Source organism: Panthera onca, chromosome A1 (genome assembly GCF_046562875.1).
Source record: "Panthera onca isolate mPanOnc1 chromosome A1, mPanOnc1 haplotype 2, whole genome shotgun sequence".
NCBI lineage: Eukaryota > Metazoa > Chordata > Mammalia > Carnivora > Felidae > Panthera > Panthera onca.
In genome coordinates this window covers 141,312,992-141,327,882 of record NC_138339.1, presented here as the reverse complement: position 1 = coordinate 141,327,882, position 14,891 = coordinate 141,312,992, and the positions used below count along the sequence as shown (strand labels likewise).

General features: G+C 41.5%; 1 protein-coding gene across 1 annotated transcript in view; it reads left to right on the top strand.

The window, feature by feature from the left end:
* The window catches only part of HSD17B4 (hydroxysteroid 17-beta dehydrogenase 4), an 85,290-nt gene extending 72,041 nt beyond the window's left edge, over positions 1–13,249 (top strand). Inside the window, exons 23-24 of the mRNA XM_060636300.3 lie at positions 6,946–7,073; positions 12,855–13,249. Coding sequence (XP_060492283.1) covers positions 6,946–7,073; positions 12,855–12,944 — 218 coding nt within the window. The 3' untranslated portion in view covers positions 12,945–13,249. The remainder of the gene's footprint in view (positions 1–6,945; positions 7,074–12,854) is intronic.
* The last annotated feature ends 1,642 nt before the right edge of the window (positions 13,250–14,891 follow it).

Here is a 14,891-nt window from a genome sequence, read left to right as displayed (position 1 = left end):
GGCCTTGATGAGGAACTCTGGGGAGGAGGCTCACTAGGACCTTCTTATTTCTGCTTCTGGAGACAATGGTTCGATTACAGAGCATTGTTTTATATTACTAAAAATGTTATGACCCGTACATAGTGCTTCTTTATGTAGATAGAAATTGAGAAGCCTGTTTTTCTTATTTCACTGTTAATAATGAACAATGTTATATATCATATCATTACCATATAATAGTGTATAAAATAGTATTTATAACATGTAACCATATAATGATATCAAGGACATAATGATCTTGTTATTTGTGTCTTTTTGTGACTCTAAAATGTAGTTGAAAGCCTTGCCATGTTCTTATGTTCTGTTCCTTCGGGTATTTTACCCTTTTGAATAAATGTTCTCCTTTAGCCTTTTACTTTTATAGGGATTCTTGGATTCTGTTGCAGGGGTGTAGATGGACATTAGCGGGAGAAAGAAATCTCTAAATTTCCTTTGAACAGTCTTTTATTTGTCACAGTTATCTTACTGGGTTATGACCATTCATAATTAGGTGTCTCCTCCCATCTGACCTTGGGGGTAAGCCTGAGAAAGGGCTACAGATTAATTTTTGATTTCTTGCTTCTAGTACAACCTGTAACACAGTAGCCTCTTTCCATGTATGTTGACTAAGTGCTAAAAGCCATGTAGAGTATATAGTCTTAGATGAATCACACACCTGCTTTTTTTTTTTTTTTAAGTTCTGAAATTGGTACCTTCTGTCTTTTAAAATGATAACGTGTTGTGTGGATATTTTCTAGTTAGTATGAGGGAAATAATCAGGAACAGGGTGATCCCACTGAAACCTTTTATAAGTAAGCAATATAGCTTATAACATCTATGACTGTTAATTTCTTTTTAAAAAAATCTTTTTTTTTATATCTTTGTTTATTTTGAGAGCGAGAGTGTGAGTGGGGGGGAGAGGCAGAGAGAGAGAGAGAGAGAGAGAGAGAGAGACAGAGACAGACAGACAGACAGACAGACAGACATAGAATCTGAAGCAGGCTCCAGGCTCTGAGCTGTCAGCACAGAGCCCCATGTGGGGCTCGAACTCATGGACTATGTGAGATCATGACCTGAGCTGTAGTTGGAAGCTCAACCGACTGAACCACCCAGGCGCCCCCATGGCTGTTAATTTTTAAAGCCAGCCAAAAGTTGTTCTGCTAAACCCTTTGGATCCCATTCTGTTGTTCTAAGCAACAGGAAAAATTCAGAGGAAATGAAAGATGACAGGAAGGCATAGAGGATGATAAAGAATCAGAGGCTTTACCTGAAAATTAAAACACAGGTTCTTCTGTCCGTCATTCCAGAAACCACAAAGTCTAAAACTGGAAAGGTCTTTTTCCTTCCAACTCATTGATGCCAGAACCTGACTGGAACTCATATAATGCAAATAATTGTCCGCATCTCACCCGGTGTGAATGAGTTGAGTACAGAAATCGTGTATCTGTGTATAGAGTGTTACATCGTCGCATCTCTTCCATAATAGATGATACATGTTTTATGCGCTGTATTTCCTTCCTGAAATCTGGAAGATTCTGAATTCTAAAACACATTTTGCTTGGAGGAGTACAAATAAGGAATCGGGGCCTATTCATATCCATCAATAATTCTGAACAGAATTGATAAGAGACATGGAGAAGGTGTCATCAACTCTCACAGAACGGGGGGATTGGCTCGTTCAAGTAATAATTGAGTGCTTACAATGTGCCAGGTGCCCTGCTAGGTTGCAGATCACAAATTTGAGAAGACTGGCTGTTCCCTCTTAGAGGCGGGACACAGGAAAATTTGAATACAGAGATTGGAGAGACAAGGATTGTTGCATTGCAGATGAAAGGGAAGGAAGACCTAATTGAAGGTCATGGAAGGAATGGAGGGAGGAGGGCATATGTGGATTATTGCTAAGAAGAATTGACTGGCTTGGCTACTGATAATGTCTGAAAAACAAGAGGAAAGAGAAGGAGTCCAAATGGATGCCAGAGTTTGGAGCCTGTGTGGCTGGGGTTGTTGACTGTGTTGCCAGATGTGTGAAACGTGGGCCAGGGGAGGGGTTTGGGAGAAGAGGATAAGCCATGGTGCTTACCTGTAGCAGACTGAGATGTGGGCTGGTGGGTAGGAACCGTGGGCTGGGAACATGGGATAAATAAAGTCACAGCTGAGACAGGGCCTTGGAAACCATGCTCAGGGAAATGGTGGGTGGGACTCCGGGCAGTAGCTTTGCTGCTGTGCTTCATGGCACGCAGGAAGAAAATGGAGGGAGATCCTTGTTCCGACAAGACTGTCTGCTGCGTAGCTAATGGCCCCAGCGTCTCCATTTGTGTCTAAATAAAGTGAGCATCTTACACTGTGGCTCGGGAATCTTAAAGATGCAATTTGTTGTAAGTCTAGACATGGATATTACCCTCTGTTTCCAGATAAGAATCTGTCTGTTGTTTGATTGTATCTAGTAGATGTAGAATAGCCACGCTACTGAAACTTTTGATAAAGACCCATTTCTTTTCGTGTAGTGATGATACAGTGTTGCTGAGTAACAAATATGTTCTGATGATAGGTTTAAGCTGGTTGGCGTTGAACCATTTGGTTGTTTTTCCCCTAAAGGAAATTTAGTTTCTTTTCACACATTTGTATTCTTTGCCATTATAGGAACGTGATTGGAATTGGCATTGATATAGCAAGATTGTAGAAATACTATGCATTATTGCTTGCATACTGCTGGTTATGTAATGAAATTATTTGGGTTTAAAAAATATATATACTGAAATTAATTGTATAGAGCTAAGTCTACGTAATTGGACTAGATCCAGGCATCCATTATGCACCATGTAACAATGTCTAGACAAAGGTGTTCTGTAAATATTAGAGGTCATTTATTTTGGACCTTAGAAACTTGCCAGAATGTGGAAGGATATATACAGATTTGGCAACTGGCGTTCTGTTAAGATCAGAATACATTCATTCTTAGTGGCACCGTTTGATCATTAGGACCTATTGGCTTCATAGTCGGTGTTCATCTTCTAGCAGACCAACCAGTTCACCTTTGAGGGTTTCTCAGCTGGGCTATAAACTCAGTCTTGAGGATGCTTGTTCCACATTTTGGACTGGGATCCGAAAGCGTCTCATGGGTTTACAGGAAAGACTTGAAGAGATGACCTTCGGAAAGCACTATGGCATCCAGTCAGGGGTGGGGACCTGTGTGTCGGAGGGGCGTCTACCTCAGGTTACTCTCGATTCCCTTAGCACCTGTGACCACATCCCCTCATACAGCACAGCCCCTGACTGCTTGCCCACACTCACTCACTCACTCACTCACTCACTTGCTCACAAAATCACTTAAATCGTTAATGGCTTTCCATCTTGCTGTGGGTGCTATTCATCTTAATAACATCTTTTTGTACTTTTTTCTTTTGAAATGATTTCAGACTTACAGAAAAGTTGTAGGAATAGTACAGAGAACTTGTCTGTGTCTTTCACTCAGTTTCTCCAAATTATGATTTTATTCCATATCCTTTACTATTTTTTTTCATCGTACATATTATGGTCATTTTTCTAAAGCATTTGAGAGCATTTGAAACTTACAGATACAGTGTCCTTTATTCCCTGGATAGTCCAGTAGCGTCTCCTAAAAACAAAGACTGTCTCTTATCTATTCATAGAACCACTCTCAATATCAAGAAGTTAACATTGATACAGTATTAATTAATCTACAGACTTTCTTATTTCACCAGTCGTCCCACTAATGTTTTCTATAGCAAAAGAGTAACAATAGAAAGAATAATAACAACAATAATAGAAATGAAGAAAGAAAAAGAAAGAGCTGTCCAGGGTCCAATTGGGATCAGATACTACATTTCATTATTAGGTCTCTTGAGTCTGTTAATCTGGATGAGTTCCTCAGTCTTTTCTTGTTTTTTGTGACCTTGACATATTTGAAGAATAGAGCCCAGATATTCTGTAGAATGTTCCTCAGTTTATGTTTATTTGATGTTTCCCATGATTATTAGTTTGAGTTTTTGGCAGGAACAGCACAAAAGTATTGTGTTCTTCATGGTGTGATTTAAAACAAATCTTTATTAAAAAAAACTTTTTTTTTTTACATTTATTTATTTTTGAGAGACAGCACAAGTGGGGGAGGGGCACAGAGAAAAGGAGACACAGAATCCGAAGCAGGCTCCAGGCTCTGAGCTGTCAACACAGAGCATGATGTGGGGCTCCAACTCACAAACCGTGAGATCATGACCTGAGCCTCAGTCGGATGCTTAACCGACTGAGCCACCCAGGCGCCCCCAAAAAGTCTTTATTTTTAACTTAAGTTTTCATTTTGTTGTTACTATTTTTTTTTTAATAGAGATGCTTCATCGGTGTGCTTTTTTAATCATCCGTTAATAAATAGTTTCTAAGTACTTTCTATTTGAGGAAGTGTAGGGGATACAGACAAGACATTCTTGTTCCAGCAGAGCATTTATAATCTTCAGGGAAGGAGGCATCAGTATAAACAGCTGCCTTCTCCTTTGTGATTTGTAAGGTACATATATCCCAAGACCTTTAGAGATCCCCAGTTTTCCAAATGGCATGGTCTCTCACCCCCATTAAATGTTGTAAAGTACAACTGAAATTTTCATAGACTCTTTCGGAGCCTTAATGATCATATAAATACAAAGCTGAAGTCATTCACAAAGCTTTTAAAATAGTTGCTACCAGTAAAAGAAAATACATATAGTATGTTTCTTCATTTCAGTAAGAATAACCATGACCTTACTGGTGGGTGAATGTAAACTCAAGGTAATGGTGGTGGATGATGAGTCTGCTGAACGAGCCATATTGTAGACCATAACCTGAGCCACCTTGGAATTGGACATGCCAATCCTTTCCCCTCACCCCCTGTGTTCTTGCTAAGAACCTTCTCTTTCTCTGAGCCCTCTTTTTCATCAGTCCTAGTTTCTAGCTTTCCACAGAGGAGAGTCATATTGCTTTCCAAGAGTCATGGCTGTGAAGCTGCACGTAGAACCAGGGGCAGTGAGAGGGCAGGCGGACAGATAAGAACCTTCGTTAGCTCAGAGCCTTCCTCCCTCACCTGAGCATTAAGATGTGTGCAGCCCACTAACGTTCCTGAGCAGGACTGGTGTGGGCTTTTAGCTCACTTGTGACGAATTAACATCATGAAGGTTGTTTGTTGAACGCCAGAGGTTTGCCTTTTAGAGTTTAGAGTCTTTCTCCCGCCCTTTCCTTCCCCACCCTTCCTGACTCCCTCCCTTTTTCTCTCTTTCTGTTTAACTCTACAAGCAATACAGGAGAACACACATGTCATAGTTAAGTGCCAGTAAGAACAGAGCCTTTGTTCTTCACGCATGACTTCTAGTACCTTGCGTTTGTCTGACACCCATAGTAGCAACTCAGCAGTGGAGTGAGTGAACGAAGTGTACAAAGCAAAAACTTCCCCTTCTCCTTGCCCTTCTTCTTCCCCAAGGTGACTTTTCGTTGAGTTCTTGTTTTACCTTAGTTGGCCAACTTCTGCTCTGAAGAGTTGGAGTGATATCATTTTCCCTCTGGAGCAGGTCTTGGGCTAAGCAGGAGGTAGTTAAGCACTCTGGGTTTTCCTCATGCACGTGTAGCTTGGCCCTAAGCTGGGCCCTAAGCTCTCTGCACACTCGTAGGGACGGTGATGCGATTGTAGCTCCTTTGCTGTAGCAAGAGAAAGCGCCTTCCGGAGGCTGGCACTGGAGGAGGGGATGATGGTCTCAGTCACATGGGAGGCACTTAAAACTTTGTAAATTGTGGCTTTGGTATTCAACTCTATAAATGTTATAGAGAGCAATGAAGGTAATTTTTCATAGTTTTCCCAGTTACCCAGACTTTTTCTGGGATACTTAAATACTTCTGTCAAAAACAGTTAAGGGAAAAGAAGTTAAATTGAAAAAAAATTTTTTTAATGTTTATTTTTGAGAAAGAGAGAGAGCAGGGGAGGGGCAGAGAGAGAGGGAGACACAGAATCCGGAGCAGGCTCGTCTCTGAGCTGTCAGCACAGAGTCTGATGCAGGGCTTGAACCCGCGAACTGTGAGATCATGACCTAAGCTGAAGTCGGCCGCTTAACCGACTGAGCCAGCCAGGTGCCCTGGAAAAGAAGTTAATTTTGATGTTTATTTGCAACAATTAGGGCAAGAAATATTTTGTAAATAAATACTAAGTACATGCAACAAATTAGAACATTTTTACGCATCTGTTTTGACTATCTTGCTATGACAGAACCTTTGATGAATATAGGTATTTAAAAGGTGACTAGATTGTGTATTTCCTTCTTCCAACCCAACTAACATTCACCTGTTTAAAATTTTTTTTAATGTTTATTTATTTTTGAGAAAGAGAGAGAGAGAATGAGCAGGGGAGGGGCAGAGACAACAGGAGCCACAGAATCCAAAGCAGGCTCCAAGGTCTGAGCTGTCAGCACAGCCGATGCGGGGCTTGAACCCACAAACCGCAAGATTATGACCTGAGGCAAAGTCAGATGCTTAACCAACTGCGACACCCAGGTGTATCCAGCATGCACCTGTTTTAAAATTCAGCTTTCTTCCTTTGTTGACTATAGAGTTTGTATTTGAACCTAAAGGCCTTAACCATATAACCACCAACAATTTAGCTTCCTTATATCTTACTCTACATTAATTCACATTTAAAATGTCTCTGTTGTATATACTTCTTTAGTGAAGTGAAACTATTATTGATTTTTACTCTTGTGAAGAACTTCTTTATAAAAAAGACATCTTGAAAAATAAAGGATTTTCTAATTTTTCTAAATGACAGAGAACGTGTAATGTAGAAAGCGCCACACTATCTTGGAAACTATAAATATGTTTGCATTTCGTTTGCTTTATTTTACTCTCCTGTTGTGAAGAAAAAAAAAATAACACACGTTGCTCTCTTCCTGTCTTTGACAGCTATTGACCTAAAAAATGGTTCTGGAAAAGTCTATCAAGGCCCTGCAGTAGGCTCTGCGGATACGACCTTCACACTTTCAGACGAAGATTTCATGGAGGTAGTCCTGGGCAAGCTTGACCCTCAAAAGGTAATGTTCCTAACAAGTCCATTCATCATCATTGCTTCCTATTTGACAATTGCAGTTTTCAGCTGACTCCCAAATGCTGATTTATAAGACAGGTTCCTTATAGCTTTGAAGAAGACACAGTTGATATCAATATCTGGGTTGACAGATCATATATATTTTTAAAGGAGTTCCAAATAACACCTTTTAAAACTGAATTTGGGGGTGACGTTCTTCTTCAGCATAGACTAGAACAATATAAAACCCACATCTAGACCTTTAAATATATTCTGTCATTAATTCAGAGGTGAAAAACCATGCATTACTAGATACTTTATGAAATTAGAAATTCATTCCTGATGTAGAAGATTAATAAGTTGTCTTAATCATCATTGAAAACTGGAAATAGAAGGATAGAATGTAACAGCTGGTGTCTTACTTAATAAGATGAAACATTTAGAGGCCTTTCCCTGGAAAATAATGCTTATGACAAGGCTGCCCTCTCAGATCACTATTAGTTAATATTGTTCTGAGACTTTTGGCCAAACCACAGACGCAAAATTAAAGAAACTGATGTAACAATTAGAATGGAGGAGAAAAACTTGTTACTTTCAAACCATGATCATGTAGCTAGAAATCCCAAGAGAATCAACTACTATTTATTAGAATGAAGGGCTTCAAGCAAGCAGTTGGATATTCAATTATTATTAAAAAATAGCTTTCACACAGCAGTGAACCCAAGTAGAAGATGTCACTGAAAATAAAAGTTGTTTATAATCACAACGCAAACTGTAAAATGCCAGTGACTTCCCGAACAAGGAAAGCCTATTTGAGAACAGTTGTGCAAGTTTACAAGGAGCAGAAAATTTGGATACCTGAGAAAGTGCACTTTTCCTGGATAGAAAGACTAATTTAAAAAGAACTGTACAGTAATTAGTGTAGTGTTAAAAATATGATCTTTGACATGAGATAGGTCTGAGTTTGAATCCACGCTGTCACTTATTCTCTAAATTCTAGTGTTCTCAACGATAAAGTTAATACAATAATTGTGATAATCCCAAACAATAGTCATAACTAAACCTGATAACGTATACGAAGAGCTCAGTCTGGTGCTTCGCACCAGCTGACCTCAGTTGATTCCTTCCCAGAAATTTACTTAGCACTTAACTCTGATTCAGGCATTAGGTGTGGCTCAACATGATAGTGCCCCCTACTGTTTGAGCTTAGTTCTGGAGTGGAAGGGAAAAAAAAATCTAATTTCAGGTATTGAGAAAAATAAGGCACAGTAATGGGTCAGAGCACTGGTTGGCAAACTTTGTCGGTAAAGGGTCACCTAGTGAACATTCTAGGCTTTGTGGGCCAGATGGTTTCTGCTGCATCCCCTCACTTCTGCCCCTGTAGAGTCAGAGTAGCCACAGATAATATGGAAATAAATGAATGGGGCTGTGTTCCATCTGTAAAACTGTATTTCCAGAAACTGGCCTCAGAGTTTGGCCTGCAGGCTGTAGTTTGCTGGCCCCTGGATTAGATGGTGATAGGCTAGGGGAACTGTTTGAGATGGGGTTGTCCAAAAAGGCCTGACAGAGCACTGGCCAAAGTGAGTGCTCATGGATGAACCATGAGGCCAAGGACATGAAGTGTTGATGCAGGAGTAGCTGGACTTTACTGAAGCACTTTAACTGTGAGGAGACAGGTGAAGAGCCCTGGGAGGGAGGGAGGAGGGGGAGTGGGAGAGTGGGGAAGGGCTGGTTTGCATAGGACCTTCGCAGTCTTGGCAAGGAGTCTAGATCTTGTGTGTGATAGGAAGCCATTGTGGCATGAGTTTGAAAGGTCATTCTGGCCGCTGAGTGGAAAATTGACTCCAGGGCAGAGAGTGGGTCGTTAGGAGTTCTTTTTTAGACGTGTTACATTTGAGGTGCCCTTATATAAAGATTTAATGTAGGATCAGGGAAACATTTTTGTAATTGCCAGGAATACAAGACCCTTGGGGGTGAATGGATCATTTAGTGGATGGCACTGGGCAGCGGCATAGCAAATGGTAGTGCTTTCATCATTCCATGTACCTAAGTCACCACCAGAGGGAATGGGATTAAATGTAAAAAATAAAAGCAGAAGCAAAAACTTAACAGAAACCTAGCTACTTATTCTTCTTAATGATAATCCTTTGAGAAATTCTAATTAATATCGGAGTTTTTCTGAAGCCATTTGGCTTTGTTACCTTCTCCCCAACCTCAGTGCTAATAAGATCATTAGTCTTCAGTCATCAGAGACCGCATCTCCTCATATATACAGTCTTTCTCTCTCTGCCACCGACTCTTGCTGACCTTGGTAGCTTCCCTCATGATTCATAAAAATGGCTTCTCCAACAAGTGACCCTTTGTTCATTCATCTCTCTTCTGATTATCTTTTACTGCATTCCAAGTCTGCTTTAGCCCTTCTTAGCATTCAACTGAGTTAACCACCAACTTCTTGAAATGATGTCATCCCTTGGCTTTCTTGACACCATATTCTCCTGTTTTGCTTTCTGTACCTTTGGCTTTTCCTAATCTCCTTTACTGTCTTCTTCTTCCACCCCACCCATTAAATTTGGTGCTTCTCAGGGCTCATTTCAGGGCTCTTCTCTAAGTAACGTCTTTCCCCAAATGCGTTCCTCCATCCTGTGGTATTTAAAGCCTTGGATGTGCTGACAGCTCACAGATCTAAATGTCTGACTTGTCTTCTCTGAGTTCCACAGTGTTGTCGGCATCTCTCCACCTGACCCTCTGATGGGAGGTCTTACTGGCATCTCTCACTGACGTCATCTAAGATAGAACTCATGAGTTCATTTTCTCCCCCAGTCTTTTCTGTCTCCGTAAATGGCACTACCATCTATCTATACAAGTTAATACGCTTGGTAATGTAAGGATTGTCTTGGCTTCTTTCTATACCTCTATATTCTGTTTGTCCTTAATTCTGCCTGATCTTTCTCCATAATATATCTTAACATTCATCCTCCACCTTCCCCGCTAGAGATACCACCACGATCCAAGCCTCCAGCATCTCCGCTGGCTTACTCCTGTGGCTTCTTGGCTGGTCTTACTACTTCCAAGCTTGCCTCTCCACCAGTCTGTTCTCCACACAGGGTCCAGGGGAACCATTTAAAAATGTAAATTAGATTATTGGTCGCCCTACCTGAAAACCTCCCTAAGATTTCCGTTTGCACTTGGATGACATCCAGACTACCAATCTCCCATGTCCTGCGTGGCGATTTTCTTGCTCGTCTTTTCTCGCTTCAGCCCACACCGTTTGTCTCCCCACTTAGAATTCTGATTCATTCACATTGTTCATTCTTTCCATTTCTTCCCATCACCTTTTACTGCTTTGGTGTCTGTGCCGTTGCCTTTTCTGGATCTTGTCCCCTGAGCTTTTGGCAGAGCTGGCTTCAGTTCATCCAGAGTAGTTCCTTTCTGTTAGGAAGGATGTGAGGATAGCATCCTGCTCTCTCCTTCCTAGTGTTTATGACAGGTTTTAATTACTTGCTTACATTTTATTTTTTGACTCCCCTACCATAATGTTAGCTCCATGGGAACAGAGGAAGATAACCTATTTCCTGCCTAGATTATCACCTGGCATACTGTGGGCCCTCACTGATACTTGAGCAGATGAAAGCAAGGATAAAAATCAGGAACAGGAGCTCACCAGCAGCAGTTGAGGCCATGGGGAAACTGAAAACGCCAGCTTGTCGGACTCCTCGAGGTGGTCCCATAAACCTGGGGGAAATAACACAGACAACGACGATACACGGTAGAGTGGTGTCAGTAACCTCTGCAACGCTCTGAAAAACACCAAATAGAAAAAAGTTAGCAAAAGTTGTGATCCAGTAATCAATAAATAGAAATGACTTAGATACATAAGAACTATTCATTTTTCCCAGTAGCCACAAAATGCAAATTAGCGGATGTCATTTTGCCTCAAATTTTCAAAGGTTAAAATGAACAGTATTGTTACAGTTGGGATAAGAGAACTCACAGGTAGCTGAAGCGACTATAAACTGGGTACAGTCTTTCTGGAAAGCACTGTGGGAGGGCTTCAGACTTTGTTCCTTCGTGGCAACCTGCGGTCTCAGTACTTTTTGCCTCGCACTCCTAGGCTCAGAGAAATACCTAACAGCCCTTTATTAAGTGATTAGGTCCAAGCAAGAGTTGTGTTTCACTGATGTCCCTGTATTTCCCTCGAAAATGCTAAATGTTCCATACTGTTCCATACTGTGCCGCACAGTTTGCACACTGGTGATGGGCAAGCGTGGTTGTGTCATGATTCAGTATTTCTTCTAGGAATCTATCCTAAGGAAATAGATAGGGACAGAGATCTCTGTACAGAATTCTTCTACTCTGCGACACCTGTCCTCGTTGGCTTTGGTGTATCTACTTCAAGGAATTAGGTGTTCTGATCCTCGGTGGCAGGTCCGTCTCAGAGCTGGACCCCAGCAGGCAGGTCTCGGTACTGACGCCTCTGCCAGGCTCGCGGAGCGTAGTGCCTGTCACTGCCCCGCGAAAGCAGTCTTAGCTTTGAAATCCCAGGCTCCTCTTTGGACCCCTCGCAGTTGATCCTGATTGTGAATGAGTTCCCCTTTATTTTTTTCTGGGATAAGAAGTTGGCGTAGTTTTGGCTTTCCCTCCAGTTGATGAGAGTTTGCTTCTAAGATCAGGTTGCTGTATGTTGATAAGCCGGAGGCTGTGTTGAGGAAGAACACGTGTGAGTTCAAGGCCTAGCCCCTCTTCTTGCTGGCGCTGTGGCCTTGAGCCGGTTATTACAGCTCTCAAGTTTTCTCAGCTGTCAACTGGCAGGAAACAGGCTCACTGCAAGCTGATGGCTTGGCTTCTCAGGTGAGACTGTATTCCTAGGCTGCTTTGTAATGGTAAGAATACATGGATATTACATTTTTTTCCATCTATCTAAAAACCTAGGGATTTCTTTTTCACTTCATAGTCTATATACTATTTCCCCATTAGCTGTATGAACTTTGACGTATGTGTTTTCTTACTGCGAGGGAAGTTGACAGCGAGGGTGAACTTAAGGAACGTGGACAAGTCTCTGTGTCAGGCCACGCCCACAGGCGATTCTGTAGTGTTCGAACTCTCCAGCCTTCACTTGGTTATAATAATGACACGTTTGATAGGCCCTTACCGCACATCACACTCTAAGCTAAGCACTTGACACACTATTTCGTTCAGCTCAGCGACAAAGCTACGTTATTTAGGTACTGTTGTCATGCCCCCATAGATGAGGAGGCTAGAGCTCAGAGAGGTTAAGTAATTTGCCCAAGCTCACCTTGCTTGGAAGTGGCAGAGCCTCGATTTTAACCCAGCCCTTCTGATGCTATAGCACAGGGCCGATTCACTACTTAGTTACATGGTGTTGTTTTGTCGTTACATGGCTTTCTCTTTCAAGGAGTAAGAAATACTTTTATTGTCAGGACTACAGCAAAGCCCTATATTCATAGGGTCTCAAATTCACATTTAAGAACATAGACCAACATCCAAGTGTGGGTTGAGACACAGAACTCCCAGATCTGTCAGTTCAGATAAATTATTCTGTGGTTTTCCAAAATACACAAGGAGTCTTTTTGTTTGTTTGTTTCCTTAGGTATCTAGGAATTTGGGTACTATCTATAATCATTAAAGTATTATTGCTAGATAAAAGTTGCCTTTGTCATCCAGAGTTATTATCTCAATTGTATTCAGTCTGAACAGTGATCTTTTCAAAAAAGAAATGAAATGCAACATGATAAAGTCTGGCGCTCTTTTGTCCCGCTTTCCTTTCCAGGCATTCTTTAGTGGCAGACTGAAGGCCAAAGGGAACATCTTGCTGAGCCAGAAGCTTCAGATGATTCTTAAAGACTATGCCAAGCTGTGAAGGACACACCACCTTATTAATGAGAATAGAGAAATTAAATACTCTCCTCTCCCAGATATGCAAAAGTGATCACAGCCAAGATACAGAGGACTCTGCTTAACATTTTCAGACTTTAGATAACTTTTCAGATTTTAATTTTTTACTAACTTTTCATGTTATAATTATTTTTTACAATGAACTATAAGCTAGCATGTAATTACTTTCTGTTCTTAGAGCTATATCTTCATAATAAAAATTTTTCTCCCAATTCTTTAGAACTGTGATAGCATTTATAAGTGGAAAGGAACATTAAATGAGGAAAACCACTTTGATGTCTTCTGCACTTTGTTTTGCTAATTTCTGTTCTCTAATGTATTGATACCCTAGTTTTAACATGAATTGTCACATGTATTCACTTATTTTTCCATACTTTGCTATGACATTGTTCTGCTTTAAAGCAGGAAAAAGGTCTTTATGTTCCCAAATAGTTTTCCTTCTTCTCACCTCGGTTTTGTTGAAATTTTTTTATTTTCATAGAATGCCTGTAAATCTACCAAACATAAGAATTTTCTTGTTTAATCAGCACTCTCAAATCAGAAATAGGTCACAGGCAAGTGCTGTCACACTGGTGTTTTCCCCCACCATTTTAGCTCGGATGATGTGTGCCGAGGAGATGCCCTTTTGATGGGTCGGCCGCAGAGGCGACCAGCAAGTGGGATGCCGAGGTCGGAGATGGAGTGAATTCCAGTTGTGGAGTGCGGCCGAGAACATGTGTGCGGAGAGGGCTGTTACGGGCTGCGTTCCCTGGCCACCGGGCTTTGACGTGGAGATCTCCGGGCAGGAATATATTTGGAGATGTGGGATCAACGCCTGGGTGGAGAGTGGTAAGCAGAGGAGGCAGAGAGAGAACAGAGGAGGCTCTGGTGCCCGTCAGCATTGCCCTGCGCTAACCAGTCACCGATTACGGCCCGGCCTACGGACAGACTGTGACCTGGGGCCGACGAGTGTGCTCAGAGACCGCTGTTGACTTGCTCAGGAGCTGGGGGACCATCTTCAGTCCCAAATAGGGCTTCGGGCAGCGTGGCCTGGCACTTCGCTTCAGGAGGCTCAGGGATCAAGGGAAACGGTCTCAGAAACATGGAATTGGAACATTTAGCACACTGGGGGAACACGAAGGCACGCCTCAGGATTGTTGGCTTAATGAGTGAGCAGGATGCAGAGAAGACCTAGAAGTTATGCCTCAGCCTCACGATCTCTGTATGGTATCCTAAAACTATAATTCAGAGTGATTTTTTGTTACACCAGTTGAATTTGTTTTTTAAAGGGGCAGCCTTTTAACGTTGGTCTTTTGTCATAGCCGTTGTTGCTCTTGAGCTTGGAAGAGCTTAGTGTCCTTTCAAATAGAAACAGTATGTTAAAATGAATCAAATGCCACACACTGATGAGAGTGTTGAATGTAGACCCTACATCTTTAAAGCATGTTAAGAAAGAGATGTTTTAATTATCTTCCTAACCTTTCTCTGTCAGTCTCAAAGGTCAGAGAGAGGCTGTTATCCAGATTGAGCGGCTTCTTCTTTGTCTTTGTGCTCCTTAACTTTTTCTGTAATCTTCATACTGTTGAATACACTGTCCTCCTTAATTCATCATTTCCCTTTTATCCTTCATTAAGAAATATATTAACTTATTAATGAACCCATGGGTTAGTCTCCCTGTTTTCTCTTTGTCTCTTCTATAATTTCTCCTATCTACCCACCTCTGTAGGATCAGGATTGAGGTTTCAGGCCTGACCACCCTTTGGAAGACATTTTCTTCCTGGATGGTTTCATCTCCTCTCATATCTTCACCCATCGCCTGAGTGCTGGTGCCCCTGAACCTGTATTTTAGTTACGCTCCTTCCATAATCCCACAGTCCCACCCACAGTTACAAGTCATTACGAGGCTGTTGTCCTCTGGTTACTGTGCAGGTCA